This window comes from Trichosurus vulpecula, chromosome 2 (assembly GCF_011100635.1).
Source record: "Trichosurus vulpecula isolate mTriVul1 chromosome 2, mTriVul1.pri, whole genome shotgun sequence".
Taxonomy (NCBI): Eukaryota; Metazoa; Chordata; class Mammalia; order Diprotodontia; family Phalangeridae; genus Trichosurus; species Trichosurus vulpecula.
This window is the reverse complement of record NC_050574.1, coordinates 184,038,127-184,061,450: the sequence shown is the minus strand read 5'-3', so window position 1 is coordinate 184,061,450 and position 23,324 is coordinate 184,038,127. Positions and strand designations below refer to the sequence as shown.

Sequence of the window (23,324 nt, the reverse complement as noted above, 5' to 3'; positions counted from 1 at the left end):
GGGAATTTAGATGACGGGAAGCCTTGATTGTATTTAGCTTGATTACAGATTCCTCAGTACAGGCACCTGAGGATATATAGCCTGGGACACAGGGTTTCAGGTAAGTGTAGGAAGAGGGGAGGGTTCCTTTTTAATTCAGCTTTAATTTAGTCACTTGTTTCTAGGCCCCAAAGACCACCCTTCATGGCTATTGGATGTGCAAAGTATTTGGCTTCTACAGGGCTGTGGAAGGGAAAGAAAGTTGTGGCCGACAGTGTCCTGGAACCACTTCTAGGGAAGGAGAGAAGTCTGGGAGCTAGAAGCCAAAAGGCTTGTCAGTCTTCGGCCAAAATTCTGCTCAAGCGGAGTGGAAAAGGGCTAAGATGAAGCTAAAAACTACTTTGCAGGAAAGGCATGAAGTCAATGTGTCTATATTAAGCTGCATATTAAAATGTGCATGTTTACATTCATGTAGACACATTAATTTCCAAGTTGCACTGAAACCCTGGCTCCAGAGATGTGAAATAAAATATAAGAAATGGGAATATAATTTATTATAGGGGTAGGAGCAGGATCTGTGGTTTCACTGATAGTCTGCAAATGTAGGTGGGCACCTTCTCTGTAATTTATAAGTCTCAGTACTTTCCTAGAACACTGAGACATTAAGTGACTTGCCCAGGATCACACAGTCAATATGCATCAGAGGCAGGACTTGAACCCAAGTCTTCTTGGCCTGTTCTCTATTTATTATACCATATTGCCACACTAGAGTCTTCCTTTTGTTGCTGTTGAGTAGTTTCAGTCATGTCTGATTCTTTGTGACCCTATTTGGGGCTTTCTTCACAAAGATACTGCAGTGGGTTGCCATTTTCTTCTCCAGCTCATTTTACAGATGAGGAAACCAAGGCAAACAAGGTTAAGTGACTTGCCTAGGGTCACACAGCTAGTAAGAGTCTGAGGTTGTATTTGAACTCAGGTCTTCCTAACTCCAGGCCTGGCACTCTATCCACAAAACCACCTAGCTGCCATAGAGTAATCCTTTCTTAAAGAAGCCATTCCCAATCTCTCTTAATGCTAGCCCTCTGGTTATCTCTCATTTAACCCTTGTGTGTACATAGTTGTTTGAATGTTGCCTCTGCTTAAACTTCGATCTCTTTAAGAACAGAAACTATTTTTTGCCTTTCTTTGTATCCCCAGCACTTAGCTCAGGTCCTGGCACATAGTGGGATGCTTAATAAATTGATTTAATGAGCATCTTGTTATAGTTTATTCAGTTCCAGTATTTGTAGCTGTTGGAAGAGCTACAGTCTGAAAGAAAGGAAGCAAACTCCCTTCTTAGGGTGTTCAGTGAACTAGGTAGGGAAGTGATCAGTGAGATCTGTCCCCAGAAAAGGGAGTCATTTGGAAATCCTAATCTGGAGGCCTAAAGTGAAGGAGAGAGCAACTCAGGAAGCTCAGTAAAGGGCCAAATGAGTCAGTACCAGAGACAACATAACTGGATTAAATAACAATGAGTTTTTTGGGGGGGGGGTGGGGGAGTGGGAATGAGGTCAGTTGCATTTCCTGACCCAGTCGACCATTTCTGGAGCCTTAGTCCCAGATTGTCCAGGGTAGGAGACCATCACAGCTAAAGGCTCATGTTTGTCAGGAAACCTCTTCAAGTCTCTACCCACTCACCAACCACCTCATATATATTCTTATAATCACTGCATTTGTTTCTAGGAGCTTATCTTCTTCTGGTTTTCTGTTCTGTCTCTCATGGTAAGCATCTGGAGGGCAGTAACTGTGCTCCCTTAAGTGTGCCCTCAAATAACATGAGCCCAGCAAATGCTCAATGGACTCTTGCTAATACCGGGCTGATTGACAAATGGCCAGCCAACTATCTTCATCCAACTCTTAACAGTTGTGATTTCTTTGTGCCAGCAGCGGCATTTACTAGGACTGGACTGGGAAAATCCAGTCCTGTCTTCTTTCACTAAGTACTCTACAATTGGAAGAATGTAATTAGAAGCCTCCCTAGAGGGAAGATGAAGGGTTATTTTGACCCTAATTTACCCTGAAGAAGGCTCCTATGCATGCCAGTGAAAGAGAGCACACACTTTCCAAGATGACCTTTTGTTATCTTGTGTGAGATCCTAACGCCATATCCAATAAATGTTCTTTGGCTAAGTCTTCTTATCATTCCTATCCCCAACTTCTTTTGTTAGATGTGTGAGGTATTAACAGGAAGCATAATTCACAAGGATCCATGGGTCACTGGGGGTAAACAGCGGTAAAACCCAAAAGGAACTGTGGAAGTGCATGGATTATACTTGTGTTTATCATTATGCTGGCTGTTGGGGGGCTTTTTTTTTGGCTGGGGAATAGGATGGACTTAGTCTTAATTTTACACAATTATGAGTTGGGAGATTTTTATTATTAATATAAATTTCATAATGTCTCCCATTTCAAAAAAAATTTAGAAGGAAAAAGTTAAGACTCAAGGAAGTTGATTGATGGATAGATGATATTTACTGGGAGCTGTCATCTTGAGTTAGAAAACAAAGGCTGATATGTATCATACGTGCAACTTGGCCCTAAGAAACTGTAGCCCAATTTCCTGAGTGGCAAATGAGTATGTGGTTTCAATGGGAAACATCTGTATTTCCTTTAAAAAAAAAAGGGGAAAAAAAGCCTTGAGTCAGAGTATGAGTGTTTACATTTGACCTGCACCTGTTGTGCTCAGATTTTTCCACAAGGTGGAGCTCGAATCCCTTTCCAAGGAGTTGATTGAGTAGAAAATGATAAAATCAAAGATTTAGAGCTGCCAGGGACCTTAAAAGCCCTTAAGCCCCACCTCATCATGAGGAAACTAAGGACCAGAGAGGTTAAGTGGTTGTTCTAAACTATTTTAAACGACCCAAGATCACACAGCTCCCAAGTATCTGAGGCAGGTTTTGAATCCAGGTCTATTGATCAAGCCTCTAACTTCAGTTTTCTATCTCTGCACTACCCCATGCCAGCCCCCCAGTTACTGCTGGGGCTCTCGTAAAGAGTACTGGTCCTGAGGCTGCAGAGGAGCCCTAGGTAGGGCCCAGCAAGGGATTTCTTCAGGTTGGGAAGACGGTCTTCACAAAGGGCAGTTATGAGATATTGAGAAGAACTGGGCCTCCTTAGCGGCAGCTTTGTGCACCTTTATATATTTCACAAAATGTTCCTGTTGGGACTTTAGCAATCACCTCATCTAAAGCCTCATTTTACAGATAAAGAAGCAGAAGGCTCCAGAATGACTTGCCCGGGGTCACATGGCAAGTTCTAAGTGGAAAAGTCAGGACTTGAATCCAATGCTTTTCCCATTTGCACCACAATATCATTATTAAATATATATTAAATATATAGCATGAGGCCATCTGCAAAGCAGGCCTCCTTTTGAAGTCAACAGCCCAAGTGCTTTTGGGAAGAATGCTGTGTTACTACTTATAGGGCCCAGTCTTAAGCAGCACTGAGAAGGAAGTGAAGTTTCTCACCACAGAAAATGATTTTCTTTCCACTTTCTATTCATTTCCATTCTACTTACTCCTCAACCCCAAGGAATCTGACTTCCCCCACAACCACCATACTGAAACTGCTCTCAAATTGCTAAATCCAAAGACCTTTTCTCAGTCTTGTCCTTGACCACTCTGCAGCATTTACACTGTTCACACGCACACTCCTTGTAACAAGGACGGTAGATAGCAAAGGCCTCCTGCAAGAGCTGAGCTGAGCCTTCTCTACCCTCTTCTCTTTAGATTTTTGAGACATTACTCATTTTTCATTTTCTTTTTGCGTGTCCGACCACCCCTAAGTCTCCTTTGCTAGATCATCATCCAAGTCCCACGTGAGTGTAATAGAGAATTCTGCCCTGGGTCCCCTTCTCTGTCTGTCTCTGTCTCTCTGTATACAGTTAGCCCACCCTTCCACATTGCTACTTTCCCCATTGTGGTTTCAGCAATGGGTGCAGGTCAGCATAATAAATTAAAAGGGAATTTTTTGAAAGTTTTGCAGAAGCTGCAACAGATGAAGGCCCTCAGATGATGCAGAAAAAGTTTAGAAACTCAGAAATGCATAAAATATATCTTATAATGTTGTATAATATCAACATATTTTATCTTGTAATAATTTAGTCTTTTTCTCTGGTATTAAGAGAGGGCCAAAAACTTTTGCACAGATTTTCCAGATTGTAGGGGCACTGTGCCCCAACCCTAATTATATGGAAGGGATAACTCTGTGTGTGTGTGTGCGCGCATATGTGTGTGTATACGTATACACACATGCATACATATATATTATGTATTTGTTATATATTATATATTTATTATATATTATATGTTTATATAATGTATTATATATTACATATTTGTTGTTTAGAGTTGTTTTTATGTCCGGCTTTTTGTGATCCCATTTGGTGTTTTCTTGGCAAAGATACTGAAGTGGTTTGCCATTTCCTTCTCCAGCTCATTTTACAGATGAGGAAACTGAGGCAAACAGAATTAGGTGACTTGCCCAGGGTCACATAGCTAATAAGTTTCTGAAGTCAGATTTAAACACAGGAAGATGAGTCTTCCTGACACCAGGTCTGGCACTCTACCCCCTGCACCATCTAGCTTATACAAACATATACACACAGACACACACACAAATATACACATATATTTTTTCTCTGCAGTTAACTAACACATTTACATATCCAGCTCTCATTTCCTGAGCAATAGCCCCACATCACAGTCAGTAAACAGTTAGTACACATCTTCATCATTGTAGATGACCTTTAGAATCTCCAAACTTAATATGTCTAAATTAGAGCTCAAAATCTTTTTCTCCAAACACCTTGCCCCTCTTCCCAATTTTCCTATTTCTATGATGGGCACCACCATACTTCCCAATCAACTAGATTTGAAGTCTTGGAATCATCTTCAAATCCAAACTATGCTGTGATGATTTCTACCACACCTCTCATATGCATCCCCTCCTCTTCAGTCATGTGGCCTCCAGTCTGGTCTCACCTAGACCATCGTAATAGGCTGCCAATTGATTCCCCTGCCTCTATTTCTCTCCTCTCCAAGCCAGCCTCTACACGGAGGCCAAGTTGATATTCCTAAAGCACAGTTCTGGGCATGTCGCTCCCTTGCTCAAGAAGCTTGAGTGCCTCTCTCTTGACTTTGTGATAAAACACAAAGCCTTTCTCAATCTGATTTCAACATGTCTTTCTAGACTGATAATGTTACTCTCTGTCATACACATGTTCTAGCCAAACTGACCTTCTTATTGTTCTCCCTACAAGTCATTTTATCTTCTGCATTTTCCTCTCCATACCCTACCCCAGTGCCTGGAATGTTCTCTCTCCTCCCTTCTGACTTTTGACATCTTTCATGCTTTGCAAAGTTCAGCTCAGTCCCTGCAAGAGGTCTTTCAACTTCGTATTTCCTTTACATGTGTTGTGGGTATTGATTGAACCACACTGACTCTACCTTGTGACTCAATTTTGAATCTAGTTCAGTTCATTTTCTATTCAGTTACAGGTCTAGTCCAATTTCTGTCTTGTGAGAAGACTTTATTCAGTTATGGGAATTGTGAGAAACCTTTATTGTGGTGTTTCAACCTAGCCTTGAGTAGTTGAGAAGTTGGACCACCACCACCTGTTGCTTAGAGACCCTTAACTAAGGACTTGGGTTATGCTAACCAGAAACCCAGTCAGATCTGAAGATTTATGCAAGGAGTTTTCTCACAATTATACATTTCAAGCAACCCATATGTCTTATCTGAAAACTGGCCCTGTGGTGATCAACCAGTTACTGTTCCTTGTTCCTTTGATTGAATAAAGACTCTTGGAGGGGAGTGGGACACTTCTTTTACTGATTTCAGGGAATTGTATCTGTTCACTTTCCCCCTCCCAACTTGGAAAACTCCTTATCTTTCCTCCAATTAGAAATCAGATTACCTAATCTTGTATCTTGGTTTATATCCTGTTAAGAATTTTCTTTTAATGCTTAAAAATCTGTCTCCTCCTATATTTGAGGTTCAGTGCCAAGCTGAGGAGGCCTGGTGCCAATTTATTATGCAATTGGCATGCATTGCTTAATAAATCAATAAGTTCAGAAGCTTGAACCTTTATTTCCTCAGTCATTTCAATCAATACATCCAACATGGTATTTTGTATTTATTTCTCTGTGTACATGTTAGATGGATACATCCTGAATGTGTAAGTTTCTTGAAGACAAGGGATGATTTTGCTTTTGTCTTTGTATTCCCAGTGGTTAGCATAGTGCCTGATACAAAGTAGGTTCATAATAAATGCTTCTGGGATTGAATTGAATTTCTTTTCTGTTTCTCTCCATTTCCTCTTCCTCCTCCTCCTCTCTTGTCTCTCTCTGTGTTTCTGCGTCATGTGTGTTTCTCTGTCTCTGCACCCCTCTCTCTCTCTGTCTCTCTGTCTCTGTCTCTCTCTCTCACTGTCTCTATTTCACATATCTATATAACCCTATTCCCAGTTAGTTGAAAAACAATCTTTTAAAGTAGTACATTAAAGTACTAACAGTTGATAAATGGCCTTAATGTGCTGCCCCTCCAGGTAAAGGAGCACAATGTGGTGGAAAGAGCCTAGGAGTCAGGAGAATTTGAATCCTTGGTTTGAGTCCTACCGCCAACAATTATTAGCTCTATGATCTTGGGAAAGTCATTCGGCATTCTATTTCCTCTGTGTAGAGTAGGGATAACAGTTCCTGTGGTATCCGTCCTGGAGTCCCCACCTCATTCATTAGCAAACATCTATCTTCTCCACCAAAGTTCTACTGTTGGGGCTCACCCATTTGAGGGTTCCTTTGGGCTCTGGAAGGCTATGCAGGGCAGTGCAGGCTCTGATGCGTCCTACAGTACTGGGAAGACTTTGTCATCTCAGCACCACACTGTTTCTGCTGCCTGAACACCAGTATAGCTAAGGGTATAGAACTTTATCACCAATAAACTGTTCATGAGGTGATCAATTCTTAGGCCATTGCATCTCTGATAGGGTTGTTATGTAAGGGACTGTGGTGTTAAAGTGATTAAAGATCTTCCCTGCCCATTAATCCCATTAATAAGTCTCAGGTGGAGATAGTTAAGGGAAGCTTGATTAGGGGAGGCTTCTTTGTAGGAAGGCCCACACACTTTTGCTAATTAGGTCACAAGAGTTGTGAAGCCTTCAGGCTTTAAAAAGGTTATATATACCCTGAGGGTACCCTTTAAGCTTTCCCTCAGAACTGAGGGATGAGAGGACCCAGGCAAGCAGAGGGCTAGGATTTGTGAGTCAGTATTTATGGGAAGGCCCCAGCAGAGGGGAAGGTTGTGGGATGGCTTGGCTCTCTGCTGTGATGTTGTGTTTTAAGCTCTTTGCTATTATGATGAAGAAAACTGACTGGTTTGGGGATAGAATTGCTGCTATGTTGAATTGGAGTTATTGGTTTTGGGATTTGATCCTCTGGTATCTGAATAAATTTTTTACTTCTTCTGCCTTCTATATGGAGAGTCTCTTATATTCTGCAATACAGAACTATATAGGCATGTTTATGGTAACCATTGATATTGTGACACTTGCCTTACTGATACAGGGGCAAATAAGAATGTATCTAATGAGTACCTTGCAAATGTTTAAATGCCATATAAATGACAGATATGGTCATTTATACTTTTAAAGTAGAGGACCTCTGGAGAAACAAAGCAATTTCTTCAGAAAAGGGATTTGTAATGAGGGGTTCCGGAACTTATTTTTTAAAAATCTATTTTGATAATTTTATATATAATTTGTTTCCTTTTTAATTCTATATAATTTATTTTATGCAGTTAAAAATATTCTGAAAAGGGGTCCATAGGCCTCATTGTATTGCCAAAGGGATCCATGATACAACATAAGTTAAGAAGCCGTGCTCTAATAGTTTTTGTTTTTAATTTTGTTTTCTGGATTGGAGGCTTTCCTCTGTTGCTATGGCAGGCCAACCCTAAAGATACATCCTTCATGTTTAGGACAAATGTGTCTCAGTTCCATCTTGATTATAAGCCATAAAATCAACCTTGACCCTGAGCTCTTTGGACCCTTAAATTCCATTTGCCAAGTGAGAAGAATAAAGGCTATAGCTGGGGTCACAGGAGAGTAGGTTTTCCTCTGTGTAATTTTGTTTGCTCTTTTAGATCACGCCTGAAGCTATGAGAATTTGGTGGATACTACTGGTGGCTGGAGTCAGCACAGAAGATCTAGTCTCACAGGAAAGCTGCAGGCAAGGGCATCCTGGCATCCCTGGGAGTCCTGGGCATAATGGCTTGCCTGGAAGGGATGGACGAGATGGAGCAAAGGGTGACAAAGGGGACGCAGGTATCCTATTGGCTCTGACAGCCATATTTTCCTGGAGCACAAGGCTACAGGCATTCTCTGAGGCCCACCACAATGGGAGGAATGGGTCAATCTAGTCAGTTCTTACCCCATTTGTGTTTCAATTTGGGTTTGACACTACCTGAACCCCTCCCTATATTTCTTCTACTTTCAAAAATGGAGGAATGGAGAATGCAATATTCATTTTTCAGAATGGGCAGTCATGTGATGGCTCCATAGCTTACATTTGTTCACTTTTTATTCAAACACATGTGGCCTCCTTTGTTGATTTAGTCATAAAAATATACTTATTATAACCCTTTGTCAGTAGCTTGATCCTGAAACGAAGGACCTAGGCATACTTTGGGAGCATTCATACAAATCACCCAGTTGAAACCTGGGATTTTAAATATCATATGCTCCCAAAGAGTGGCCATAAAATCACCTATATCATTAATCTGGTTGATCTTCCCCCCACCTAGGCGACACCTTAAACTTTCAGTTCGTGGCACTTCTGTAAAGAGTGATCATTAGCTCTCCTTTACTAGCATTCAGGATCACAAAGCATTTAAACATAGACCAAGTTTTATATAGCACAGTTATATAGAAAGCACTCCCACTTTAGGCTACAGAAAGGCAATGTCCCCCTCTTTATTCCACTGGGTATTTTCTTTCCTAAAGAAACTTGTACAGTTCTGTAGACTCAGTTATCACCTTAGGTGCCCTACCTCATAAGGAGAAAAATATCACGGTCCCCCTCTTTCCAGGGTTCAAACCCTCCCTAGGGACATGCACAGTATTTGTATGTTAGAGTAATGCCCTGATTAGGGCTCCAATGAAGGCAAGCACCAGGTTAGACCCTTTACACTAAGACCCTATGTATGTATACTCACTGATACTTGGCTGGCATTGGTCTTCTTTTCTATAGAAGATTCTCTCCCATCTCCATTCTATTGATTCAATGTAACCATGCCTTTACCACTCACAGATGCTTGCTGCCAATACCTCTCAGTTGCTCTGAATCAGTGGCCTGTTTTACCACTGCTTTCAGTTTGGTGGTGTTGTTCCAGTTTATTCTTGTGTGGCTTCTCCTCTTCATTAAAGTATTACAGTTAACCTAAAATGAAATAGCCAGGACCAATACCTCTCTGATCTATTTGAAATATTCATCTCCATCATAACGGTGAAGAGTCATGTCCCTGCACCTTAGCTGTCATTTCCCCTTCCTAAAAAAAGGTCCTTCCAGAATTCTTCCTTCCATTTAAAGTGGCTTTGAATACATGACACATCTAAAGTTCAACAGTAAGAAAATAGATGTTTCCTTTCACTAATCTGCAGGACTGGTGGAAATGGAAGGGAAATGATGAAAATGCTTTGTTTTCAATCATTTGACTACTTATGCATTATTTGACAGTAACACTTTCATGGCTCCCAAGAAAACATTATTTCCAATTGTGCCAATGGTCTAACCATTGCTGCCTATTGCACGAAAGATCATATGCATTTGCTACTCCTTTCCTACTATCCCATGTATTTGGTGGTTGTTTTTGTAAATGGTATTTTATTTTTTTCTAATTACATGTAAAGATAGTTTTCAAATTCATTTTTTACAAATTTAGAGTTCCAAATTTTTCTCCCTTGCTCCTTCCCCTCCTCGCTCCCTGAGATGGCAAGCAATTTGATATAGGTTATACATGTGCAGTCATGTTAAACACATTTCTATGGATTCTATGTTTATGATTCTTGGGAAAATTATCCCATCATCTGTACAGTTATTTTATTTCTACATAGCACAAAGAGCCCTGGTGATTCCCTGCTTCCATATTTCTATATCTATATTTCTGGAAGAGAGATTAGAACATGACTAGACTAGGGGATATCTGTATCCATATATAGGCACAATTACTGATCTATAGCAACATCTATAAGAAAAGGTCAATGATTATTTCTAATGTTAAATTCCATTCAAGAGACCAACTCATTGCTAAAGTTTTGTGCTTTCCCCCCTCATATAGGTGAAATAGGACTTCCTGGGAACCCAGGGAGAGATGGCATAAATGGAGAAAAAGGAGAACAAGGTCGGAAAATTGTTTTTGCTAATGTAGAAATATTCTTACCTTGTACTGTCAATCAATGCACTTAGCACAGTGCCTGGTATATAATAGGCACTAATAAATACTTACTATTAGGTATTTGCTATATAGAAGACTATATTGTGGCAGGCACTCAAGGGAATTTGAAGCACTTTGGGACAGTCTAATTTAATATGTGTGTCAGTTGGCTTCTCTTTCCTGCTTAAAGGAGTAGATCTTCTTTAGAGTCAATGCTATTTAAAAGACTAAGCAGTTGAGAAAAAAGTAAGAGTTGTGACTTAATCCCAGCAGTGCCACTAATTTAGTTTCCCTATCTACAAAAAGAGGATAAATAAGAATCAAAAATATTTCTGTGTACAGGTTCTTACTTGCAAGGTCATGTTAATTGGTGTACCCACCATATTTCCTCAAACTTGTGTTACATCAGGTAGAAATTCTGTTTTCAGTTTTCTTTCCCATCAAGGCCCAGCTCAGGCCCACCTCCTTCATCAAGTTTTCTTACAGTATTTTGTCTGGATCTCTTTTGCCCTTTTCACAATATTTTTGTTGTTTGTTGTTGTTGTTGAGTCATGTCCTACCCTTTGTGACCCCATTTGGACTTTTCTTGGCAAAGATACTAGAATGGTTAGCCATTTTCTTCTCCAGCTTATTTTACACATGAGGGAACTGAAGGCAAACAGGTTTAAGTGACTTGACCAGAGTCACATAGCTAGTAAGTGTCTGAGACTGTATTTGAACTCAGGGCTCCTGACTCCAGGCTCTGTGCACTACAGAGCCACCTACCTACCTGCTCTTGTCACAATATACTTTTTATCATACTTGTCTATACATCATATCATCATATTGGCTTATTAGCTCCTTAATGATAGGAAAGGTGTCATTTTTCATCTTTATGTAGTCGATCACCCATTCGCTCCCCCTACCCCTTAAGTCTCTGGACTCAAATAGGGGGAATCTGACATTGAAGGCCTCCAAAAATAGCATTTCTCTCCATCTCTTTTTTCCTTGATTCTCCCCCAAGGAATCTCTAAGGATAGCTTAGATACCGGCTATGTTTAGGTTTAACCAAATGAAAGTCAAAAGGTCCCTTAGTCTTGTAAAGACACTCAATGTAATAATGTACATATGGTAGGGCAGTCTTTATTTTTGCCCTTCAAAAATATATATAACATGAAAAGAACTCACATGTGCCCATAAACAAAAACAGAGAACATATAAGGTACTCAAAGGACTCTCAGGTACCCTTAAACAGTATAGAAAAGATCTAAGACTTTCAGACTAGCCCTTCAACTTTCCTTGCAGAAGAACTGAACTTAGGGGTGCCATTGCGGCAACCTTTCGACATTCCTCTCTATTCCTAGATTTCCAGCAGAGTCCTACACAGTCTTCCCCCAAGAGTTACTGGGCCCCTTGCAGTTTAGACTCCCCCCATCTCCTAGAAGACCAATCGATTTTGGATAGGTAGTTCTCTTTTTTATTGGTCTTGCACCACCTAAATCATTGATTGTAATAGAGGAAGTTGCAAGTCCAGTTCTGTTGCCCTGCTCCCCAACATTAATTTTGCCCTCTACATGGAAGAAGTCAAGAGTGCTCCTCTTTCTCCAGGAGACAATACTGCTCAAGAAATGCCCTCTTCTCTTCAGAAGGTCTGATCTCCAAATTCTTTCTGAACTGTTTTCCAAAGACAATCCAATCTTCTTTTCAGCTCTAGGCCCCGGAGGGTTTATGTTTATGTAGTACTCTAAGATTTGTGAAGCACTTTCTTCACACCCTGGTGAGGCAGATAGTATGAGTACTACTCCCATTATGAGGAAATTGAAGCTATGAAAGGTTATATGACTTACTGAATAGTGTTATAACTAGTAAACGTCAAAGATGGAATTGAACATGTCTAGTCTCAAAATCTGCTCTCCAGCACTGCTTCTAAGTAGGAAAATAAAGGTTTTCTAAAATGTTTCACAAATAATCCCACTTTTTTTCTTCTATTTAGGAGCAGATGGAAAAGTTGAAGCAAAAGGGAACAAAGGCGAACAAGGGCAGAGAGGATGGCCAGGGAAATATGGACCAAAAGGATTTATTGGTCCCACGGGGGACAAAGGTCAAAAAGGAGAGATTGGGCTACAAGGACGGAAGGGAGCTAAGGGCGATGTGGGTCCCATCGGGCCAAAAGGGGTAAAAGGTGACGTTGGACCACCTGGAGATATTGGTTTGCCCGGCCCTGTTGGTCCTGTTGGAATGCCAGGCCCTGTAGGGGATGTTGGTCCCATGGGACCAAGGGGCGAGCCAGGAGCCCAAGGAATAAGGGGCTGGAAAGGGGATCGAGGAGAAAAGGGGAAAACTGGCGATCCCCCACTCTCACCAAAGAGTGCCTTTACTGTGGGTCTTACTGTGTTTACCAAATTTCCCTCTTCAAATTTGCCCATTAAGTTTGATAAAATCCTTTATAACAAACAGAATCATTATAACTCAACTAATGGAAAATTCACTTGCCATTTTGATGGAGTATATTACTTCACTTACCATATCACTGTTTTCTCCAGAAACATAAATGTGTCTTTAGTTAAAAATGGGGTCAAAGTGCTACACACTAAAGACGGCTATCATGGTAATGAGGACCAGGCCTCTGGGGGCATAATCCTCGAGCTGAAGCTTGGAGATGAGGTGTGGGTGCAAGTGACTGGAGGAGAAAAGTTTAATGGCTTGTTTGCTGATGCAGATGATGACACAACATTCACAGGCTTTCTTCTATTTAGAGATTAGTCAACTAGAAAAGCCCACATTTCCTACCATTTTTAGATGATGCTGTGGAGTTTTGGGGTTAACACTAACTGATTTGATCTTACTATCTATTTCACATTAATCTTCTTCAATTAAGTTTTATTAATGTTTTGTTTTCACATCAGTCTTCCCAACTTTCCCTTTCTCGCAGAGCTTCCCTTCTAATGGTTAAAAAGCAGTTAACCAAAAACAATAAATGCAGTGACCATGTATGTGAGAGAGAATACATGCAACGTTGTCCATTTTTCTCCTCCACTTCTACTGAGAGGAGGGAAGTGTGCGTGTATTTCAACATCTGTTCTCTTGGGCCAAGATTGCTTATTATTTAATTACTCAAAATTTGGGTGTCTTTAAGTGTTGTTTTTGTTTGTATTACTGCATTAAATGTGTATGTTCTCGTGGTTCTGCTTACTTCATTCTATCTCCGTTCACATACATCTTCCCAAGCTTCTTTGAATGCCTAATATTCATTGTCTCTTAGAGCACAATAGTATTCCCTTACATTCATATGCCACAATTTTTTTAGAGGCATTATTTGATCTAAAGGCACTTTATTTCCAGCTTTTTTGCTACACAGTATTGATGCTTGCAATTGGCACCAATATGTGTGGAGAGGCAAAATCAGGAGGCTAATTCTTAGCAATGGTCATAACTGTCAATTACTTTTTCCCAAGAATAAATTTAGAATCTTGCACAATTGTTGTCTATTGTCATTTATTTTAGGTATCTCCTCATTGACATTTTCTGAACTTCCACAAACCAATGTTGCTTATGACTTTCACCTTTCTTCTTTTAAATATAAAGATGGAGACAATGACATTGTACATGCATGAAGATATATGCACATATGTGTGTAAATACATGCATCTATATATATGTGTATATATATATATACACACATGCTCAAAGAAGGTATTTGAACTACTTACTCTGTTTTTCCATAGTTTGAAAATGTCATATTTAAATTTATGTATTTATTTATATTTATATTCATATTTATATTTATGCATAGGTTTTGGTGGGAAGGAAAAAGTTAAGATTATTGACTTGGTTTAATGATAATTGATGACATTTGGATGCTGTTGAGTGATTTGGGACTGGGAGTTCCTGGAACTGGGTTCACATGTTTTCTCTGGCTTTTCCATCCATTTCCATCTTGTTACTAAACCTTAGAGCTGCCCTAGGAGCTACTTAAGAGGACTATGACTTGTCAGCTTTTTCAAACCCTTGGTAGTTTTTTGCTAATTGATCTTATAGATGTAAGACACCCATCCCAATACAAAAGTCCCGAATAAATATTTCTTGTTTCCCACTTTATCTTTTCTGCTCTCCCTCTTCCCTCACTTCTCCCCACCTCTCTCTCCCCTCTTTCTCTTTCTTTTCCCCTTTCTCACTGTCTCCGTGTCTCTCTCTCCCTTACTTTTCCTCTTTCTTTCCTTCTCCCTTTCCCTCAACACACACACACACACACACACACACACACACACACACACACACACTGGGGATTCACAAGAACAACTAAAGTACCACCATGAAACAAGATCAACGGGAAGCCAATGAAAAAGTTTTGTAAAACTTGGAAGTCTCTCTTCTACAAATGTATAAATGGTAGTGCAATATCTCAGCTCACAAGGTAGAGTCCCGGATATCACAAAAAAGGGAAATTCCTGATGGTCTTTAGTAGGGATGCTCTTCCCTTTAGTAGGGAAGAGACACGATCTAGGTTCCTCTGCTTCTTCCCCCAGTCTTTCTCTCCCTTCAGAGACTTCTCCCTGAAGAGACCTTGCAATTTCAATGTCTTAGATCTCTTTTCTTGCCCTCCCCACCCTGAAACTCCCAGAAATCTGAGCTTTGAACCCCTGGTTACATCCCTGGTCAAAGAAGAGGCATAGGTTTATAGGAAGAAATAGCAATTGAGTAGAAGAGCCATAAATTTTACCAACAGGGTAGACACACAGTAAACTTATATAGAAAGACGCCCATTTGTCCCTCTTTTTAGTTCTTCCCTCTATTACTGCTGGTTTGTGTTTCTGCCCGTTTGAAGTGTAGCCAGGGGAGGCAGATTTAGACATGTCTTTGTTTATATAACTTCTCATTCACTCCCTTCTGTGAAGTTACCTGATTTCCTAGGGGAACAGAGCCAAAAGAAGGGAAGGTAATGCCCCTCAAAGAGGAGATCAAAAATATTTTTTCAAAGGAGTCCAAGATCACATATTAGAGTTGCATGCAGGAGAAGTTAAACTTCACTTTAACTATTTGTGTGTAAGGTAAACTTAACATCCAACAGATTCCAAGTAGCCATTCAAATAATCCCTAAGGGTGCCTCTGAGGCAAAGAACACCTAGTTAAGGCACCAGCCAGTGTAGGGGATACTTTTTTTGCATTGAACATTTTTGTGTAAAATGTTATGCCACTCAAAACTTAAAGGGAACCTTAAAGCAATAGCTAATGGGTTAAGGGAAAACACTCACCAATACCTCCCTTTTTGGAAGCACCTCATTTTTCAAAAATATATCAGGAAGTTGCTTTATTTTTTTAAAAAAAGTTTATTGTTGATCCCTTTTGTTTTTACATCCTAGTCATTTTCAGATAAATGGTCCCCTTGCTTCCCAAAACAATTAACAAGAATTTATTAAGGCAATTATTCTCTTCCAGGCACTATACTAAGTCCTGGGGATAGAAAGCACAAGCAAAACCATTTCAGGGCTTCAAAGAGCTTACATTCCAATGGGAGAAACAGTATATGAAAATCCGATCATACAGATAAATATGGAGTGAATAGATAAAAAGATAAATACAGAGTAGAGGGAAGATTACCTCAGAGGAGATGGTGCTAGGATCTAGCCAAACTTATTTGGCCCACCACTCTCTTTTAAAAAAAAAATTACTCAGTGCTCCCCTGGAAATCTACTTTCTTTAACCCTTTAATGTTTTTTTTTTTGAAATTTGTGACATTTCAAAAAATTGTTTTTTTTTTTAAAATGATGCATCTTAAATTTAACAATTTATTGTAAATTTGCGAGTTTTTTCCTGCGTTGAAATTTTGATGATGCAATATTGCATCATGTAATCTCTCTTGTTAGATTCTCTTCCAGATCATGCCCATTAGTGTCCCACAAGGTGCTGTTGTGGGCCTTCTTCTCTTCTTCCTCTATATAATTTCATTTGATGATCTCATCAGCTCCCATAGATACAATTATCATATCTATTCTCATGGTTCTCAAATATATTCATCTGGTCCCAACCTCTTTGTCTCAAATCTTCAACTGCCTTTTAGATATCTTGAACTGGATGTTCTGTAGATATTTTAAACTCAACAAATCCAAAATTGAACTCATTATCTTTTCCCCCAAACCTTCTCACCTTCCAGATTTCCTTATTACTGTTGAGGGTACCACCATCTTCCCCATGTTAGCAGTCTAGGTGTCATCCTAGGCTTCTCATGCTTTCTCACTTTCCATATCACAACACTGTTTGCATACACCTCCTTGTCTCCTCTGACACTGCTACCACCCTTGTGCGGTACCTCATCACCTTACCCTTGGACTTTGCAATAACCTTCTGGTTGGTCCCCAGCCTCAAGTCTCTCCCCACTCAAGTCCATTTTCCACTCAGTTGTCAAACTGATCTTCCTAAAGCGTGAGATTCAGCATGTTACCTCCCGTATTCAATACACTCTAAGGCCCCCTATCACCTCTAGGATCAAAGACAAAAACCTCTATTTGGCTTTTAAAGCCCTTTATAAACTGGCCTCTGTCTTTTAGGTTATTGAAAAAGAGCGCTTGCTGTGACCAGCGCATAATGTTGACAAAACTCTTATTAGTCTGCTCTGATTCATTTTGTGTTCCAAGGCCAAACTTGCCTGTTCTGTGTTATCAGCTTGCAAATCATTTACTCTGAATTCGTAGTCTTGAAAAAGCCCTTGGGACTGAGCTAGGGATCTAACCTATACCGGAACAAGCCAGCGCAGTAAAAGAACTGTTCAGCTTTCCTGTCCCTTTCTAACTCCGGCCACAGGGGGTCGCATAAACACAAGCGCAGGGAGAAGGCGCAGGTATTTTTTCTCCCCTTACGTACTGACGTCACGCTTCGCGACTTGCTCCGGAGCCGGAAGTGGGCGGTGGCGCCGGCGTGTGCTTTCCGGAGCGCGTGTGGCTGCTGTCTTGGAGACGCGGAGCTGACCTGAAGGAGGGTCCCAGGGCCAGAGGAAGTTGTAGTCGCCGGTGAGGGGCCGGCGTGCGAGGAGCTCACCGCGAGGCCCAGCATGCTGAAGGCTTGGAGGCTGTGGTCACCGGGCCCCGGCGGCACAGCGGCGGCCTTGCGGCTGCTGCGAAAGAACCGAGGCGGCGGCGGCGGCCTCCGTGGGGCCCGCCGGGTCAGCACCAGCTGGTCTCCGGTCGGAGCCGCCTTCAATGTTAAAGCGCAGCCCGCGCGTAAGGAGGTGTTCGGCGAGCGCCGGGTGAGCGGCCCCCGAGGGGCGGCTTGGGAAAAGCGTTCCGTGGGGAGTCACGCCTGGATTCGCGCCCTGGCTCTGCCCCTGACTGGCTGTGTGACCTTGGGCAAGTCACCTCACCTCTGTGGGCCTCAGTTTTCTCATCTGCAAAATGGGGACTCATTGACCTTAAAAGGCCCTTCTAGCGCTAAATCTGGTTTTAGGGCCAGTCTTCCCGGAGCTGGAGTCAGGTCATCTGTCATGGGAGCTCTCTGCATTCTAGATTTGCGCTTCCACATCTTTCCAAGCTTCTCTACCCTTTTCATGAGTCCTTCTTGTTAATTCAGCTCTCGGCCCATGTGGGAAATTGAGAGCATTTTGAGGTGCTTGATTGGAAGGTCCCGGTGTTTGGGGATTTTTACCAGCTGGGAGAGGGTGACCTAGCATCTGGCTCCATGAGCAGGATTGTATTTATCGACTAGAGTGGAGTAGCACAATAATACTTAGTATTATATAATTATGAAGCATGATCTTCACAGTATGCTCTGTGAGGCCAGCACAATGTGTTATTCACATTTTCATAGATAGGAAACATTCAGAGAGGTGACATTTTGGGGTAACATAACTGGTAAGGGGCCTAGTCAAGCCAGGATACATGTTCACAGAACTTATTAAATATAAGATATGTGCAAAATGAAGACAAAGTAGTTTTGGGGTTGGAGAGACGTTAGGAAATGGGGGGATCAGGAAAGGATGAAGGAGGTGGCATTTTAGCTGAAACTTAATGCATCCTAAGAATCCAAGGGGTAGATGTAAGGAAGCGCATTTCAGGCATGGGGAATTCCACTTACGAAAAAGCTGAGAGAGGAAATATAACTTATAGGGAACCCAAAGTAGTAGTTTTGTTTGGTTAGTGCTGTTAACAGGATTTTTACTGAGCCAGTCTCTAACCTGAGAATGCTCCCAGCAGTCAAGTAATTCAACTAAGCAGTTTCAATGAGGAATGTTGTCACAGCTGAAGTAAAAGCATAGGTTATATACCTAAATCATAACTGGGAAAGGATGGGGGGAAGGTAGATTACAAACAATCATTTAGTAGTCTCCCACAAGAAACCCATAAGTCCCATAAGGTAACAGTTCTGGAGTCAAGTCTTTGGGTGTTGTGACCACCTCCCCCAAAGTACAGAACCAGAGTTCTATGACAGGAACAGTTTCTAGAATCTTTGATTCACTTCACGTAAGGTCCAGTGATTGTGAGCATTGTCAGAGTTTTGATTAATCAGTTTAAGCTGCATTGTGAGCTCTGATTCCCAAGCCAGAGAAGGCAGCTCTTGAGAAAACTAAATTATTAGTATATTCATTACACATCACATCTATTAGTATGAAAATTATAAATTTCTTTCTCAGTACTTAGTTCATATGACAAGAGAGTAACATATCTGGAGTCAGGTTTTATTTTCTCCCAATTAGAGAACATAGAGAAGAAGGCTAGGACAGAACCATATGGAATGCCTACGTTTTTCTGTCATTTCTTTTTCATTACTAATAGATAATCTCAAGCCATCCTCTACTGATGTCCTAGCCTGCCATCTCATGTTGACATTGTATGGAGCTCACCCTGATGGATTCTTGAAGGTTGGCCAGTGGATCCCTAAGTACTGGCGGATCTTACATCGCTAGGAAAGGTTTGAGTGTAGGCCTAGTGACAGACCATAAGTTGAAGAATAAGCCTAACTCATTGTGAAGAGGCTCATCATCAGTAGTCTGGGTTCCACCTCATGAATTGTTTTAACCAGTGGAATTTTATGAATTATGTCTGCTAAGGTTGTGATTCGCTTTGGTGGAAGAAGGCCCTTACAAAGGATGAAATAACATCCTTTGAATTTGGAAGTAAATATCTTAAGTGATCCTTGGTGACTCAGTTTGTAGAGACGAGTTTCCAGGAAGCTTGTGACCGGAAGATGAAATTAGGATAGAATTGATTCAAGTCAGATGTAAATCACTGGTTAGTGTAAGACTTGGTTGTTTAAAAAACATACTTGCTAAATATCGTAAACTTCATGTGCCTTTCTGAAATGTGTTGCCAAAAATTTTCCTTTGCTCTTTGCATTTATCTCCATATTCCTTTTCCTTGCTCAAATCTATTTTATCACCAGTAGCCCTCTGATTATCTTCTACCTGGCAGATTTGTAGAGCTATGAGGATTTGTCTCTAAACACAGCATTTTGCTGAGACACAGCAACCCTATCAGGACTGATGGATGGATCTAGATTTCCTGAGTTATAGGGACTTCCTCTACTGATGTAGACCTCTGCAAAGTTCTCTGAGCTTCTTCATACTGAGGAACTCTTACATGTTTTCGTATTAGCCCTCTGTTGAGCTCTACCTAATTCAGTAGACCCTTGCCTATACTTTTGTTAAAATATTGTCTATGGATAAAGTCATGCTAATAATTCCTCATGTGATCCTGGATTCTGGGATGCTGTGCCAACTTCAGTGCCAGCTCTAGTTTGTCTTACCTAGAGGGGATAGAGGGATGCAGGTATGGACCCAGGGACAGATTGAATGTCTTTCTGAGTGTGAGCTTCCTGAGTATCAGTTCAGGAAAGTTCATCACCAGCCTGGATGCAAGGTGATTAACTTTTTGGCTAAAGCAACACTCAAAGACCATCTACTGGATTTTGGAGGGCCTATAACATGTGCTGGAGGGAGGACAGACTCAGACTAATCTCTTTGGTGCTTTCATATTTTTTAACAAAAGCTTATTGTGTGTAGAACGTAAGGCACTGGGAAAGGAACAAGATTCAAATAAGTCCAAGTCCTTGTCTTCAAGAAAAGTATAGAATGGAGCAAAGGTTCTTAACCTGGAGTGCATGAATTTTTTTTTTATTTTTAAAAATTTTTTTTGGTATTTATTTAGTATTTTATTTTCCCCCAGTTACATATAATCAATTTTTAACATTTGTTTTTAAAACTTTGAGTTCCAAATTCTCTTCCTTCCTCCCTTCCCCCCCACCCCTGGAGAAGGCAAGTAATTCACTATAGGTTATGCTTATGTAGTCATGCAAAACATATCCATAATAGTCATGTTGTGAAAGAACCTCAAGAAAAATAAAGTAAAAAAAAAAAGTATGCTTCAGTCTGAATTTATATACCATCAATTCTTTCTTTGGGGATGTATCATCATAAGTCCTTCAGAGTTGTCTTGGATTGTTGTATTTTGAGAATAGCTAAGTCATTCACAGCTTACAATACTGCTGTTACTTTTTACACACTACATTTCACTTTGCATCAGCTTGTGCAAGTCTTTGCAGGTTTTCCTGAGAGCATTCTACTTATCATTTCTTATAGTACAATAGTATTCCATCACAATTACATGCCACAACTTGTTCAGCCATTCCCCAATTGATGGGCATCCTCTCAATTTCTAATACTTTACCCACAGAAAAGAGCTGCTGTAGATATTTTTGTTCATATAGGTCCTTTTCCTTTTTGTTTTTTATCTCTTTTGGGATACAGATCTTTGTAGTGGCACTGCTAGGTCAAAGGATATACACGGTTTTATAGCCCTTTGGGCATAGTTCCAAATTGCTCTATAGAATGGTTAAATGAGTTCATGACTCCACCAACAGTGCATCAACATCTCAGTTTTCCCACATCCCCTCCAACATTTATCATTTACCTTTTCTGTCCTATTAGACAATCTAATAGGTATTAGGTAGTACCTCAGAATTGTTTTAATTTGCTTTTCTCCAGTCAATAATGAGTTCTGTTTTTTCATATGGCTATAGATAGCTTTGATTATTTCATCTGAAAAGTGGTCATATCTTTTGATCATTTATCAATTGGCAAATGGCTCTTTTATAAATTTGTCTCAGTTCTCTATATGTTTGAGAAATGAGGCCTTTATCAGGGAAACTTGCTTCATACTCTTTTTTCATAGTTACTATTGCTAATTGTATTTCCCTCCATCCTATCCCCCCCATTTATTCTATTCTCCCGCTCCTTTCACCTTGTCCCTCCTCAAACGTGTTTTGCTTCTGACTACTCCTCCCCCCTCCTTCTTATTCCCTTTTCCCTCCTACTTTCCTGTGGGATAAGATAGATTTCTATACCCAATTGCATGTGCATGTTAATCCCTCTTTGAGCCAATTCTGATGAGAGTAAGGTTCACTCACTCCCTCTCCCCCCTACTGTAAAAGCTTTTTCTTGCCTCTTTTATGTGAGATAATTTGCCCTATTCTACCTCTCCCTTTCTCCCAGTACATTCCCCTCTAATCCCTTAATTTTATTTTTTAGATATCATCCCATCATGTTCACCTCACACCTGTGGCCTTTGTCTGTATATATACTCCTTCTAACTACCCTAATCATGATAAAGGTCTTATGAGTTATAATCTTCCAACATAGGAATGTAAAGAGTTTAACCTTATTTAAGTCCCTTAAGATTGCCCTTTGCTGTTTACCTTTTTATGCTTCTCTTTAGTCTTGTATTTGAAAGTCAGTTTTTCTATTCAGCTCTGGACCTTTCATCAAAAATGTTTGAAAGTCCTCTATCTCATTGAATGTCCAGTTTCCCCGAAAGGATTTTACTCAGTTTTGCTGGGTAGGTGATTCTCCTTTGTAATCCTAGTTCAATTGCCCTCTGGGCTATCATATTCCAAGCCCTCCGGTCCTTTAATGTAGAAGCTGCTAAATCTTGTGTTATCCTGACTGTGGCTCTACAGTACATGAATTGTTTCTTTCTGGCTGTTTGCAATATTTTTTCCTTGACCTGGGAACTCTGGAATTTGGCTACAATATTCCTGGCAGTTTTCATTTTGGGATCTCTTTCAGGAGGTGAATAGTGGATTCTTTCAATTTTCCAGGTCGGTTGTTTTTCCAATGAGATATTTCACATTGCCTTCTATATTTTTTTTCATTCTTTTGGTTTTGTTTTATTGCTTCTTGATTTCTCATAAAGTCATTACCTTCCATTTGCTCCATTCTGATTTTTAAGGAATTATTTTCTTCAGTGAGCTTTTGGACCTATTTTTCCATTTGGCCAGTTCTGCTTTTTAAGACATTCTTCTCCTCATTGGCTTTTTAGACCTCTTTTACCATTTGGCCTAGTTCATTTTTTAAGGTGTTATTGTCTTCAGTATTTTTTTGTGTCTCCTGTTGACTCTTCTCATGATTTTCTTGCATCACTCATTTCTCTTCCCAATTTTTCCTCTGCCTCTCTTGCTTAATTTTCAAAATCCTTTTTGAGCTCTTCCATGGCCTAAGACCAATTCATATTTTTCTTGGAGGCTTTGGATGTAGGAGCTTTGACTTTGCGATCTTCTTCTGAGTGTGTGATTCGATCTTCCCTGTCACCATAATAACTGTCTGTTGTCAGTTTGTTTCTGTTGTTTGCTCATTTTTTCCAGCCTATTACTTGACTTTTAACTGTATGTTAAAGTAGGGCTCTGCTTCCAGGGTTGAGGACAGACACTGTCCCAAGCTTCAGGGATTTTGTGCAACTGTTTTCAGAGATATTTCTAGGCACCTGTAAATTTTCAGTTCTTCCAAGATAGTGTGATCTAAGGAGAGATGTGTTTACTGCTCTCCTGGCCTGTGCTCTGGTCAAGCACTCTTTTCTGCCCTGGAACTGTGAGGAGGGTCCCTCTTCTACTGCAGCTATAAGTTCTGTTGTGCCAGGGCT

General features: G+C 40.5%; 2 protein-coding genes across 2 annotated transcripts in view; both read left to right on the top strand.

Moving 5' to 3' along the window:
* Positions 1-17: 17 nt before the first annotated feature.
* Positions 18-13,902, top strand: LOC118839248 (complement C1q and tumor necrosis factor-related protein 9A-like). Its single transcript, XM_036746703.1, has 4 exons — positions 18-100; positions 8,158-8,338; positions 10,351-10,413; positions 12,419-13,902. Exons 2-4 carry the CDS (start codon positions 8,173-8,175, stop codon positions 13,186-13,188), a joined length of 999 nt encoding a protein of 332 aa, XP_036602598.1. The 5' UTR covers positions 18-100; positions 8,158-8,172; the 3' UTR covers positions 13,189-13,902.
* A 3,407-nt stretch (positions 13,903-17,309) lies between these two features.
* The window catches only part of LOC118837892 (mitochondrial intermediate peptidase), a 204,438-nt gene continuing 198,423 nt past the window's right edge, over positions 17,310-23,324 (top strand). Inside the window, exon 1 of the mRNA XM_036745033.1 lies at positions 17,310-17,665. Within this exon, the coding sequence (XP_036600928.1) occupies positions 17,471-17,665 (195 nt within the window). The 5' untranslated portion in view covers positions 17,310-17,470. The remainder of the gene's footprint in view (positions 17,666-23,324) is intronic.

Excerpts from the sequence above, each read along its gene's own strand:
- LOC118839248 (XM_036746703.1), top strand. The coding sequence starts at position 8,173 with ATGAGAATTTGGTGGATACTACTGGTGGCTGGAGTCAGCACAGAAGAT. Across the intron at positions 8,339-10,350 it reads GGGTGACAAAGGGGACGCAG|GTGAAATAGGACTTCCTGGG; the intron begins GTATCCTATTGG and ends CCCCTCATATAG. Across the intron at positions 10,414-12,418 it reads TGGAGAAAAAGGAGAACAAG|GAGCAGATGGAAAAGTTGAA; the intron begins GTCGGAAAATTG and ends TCTTCTATTTAG.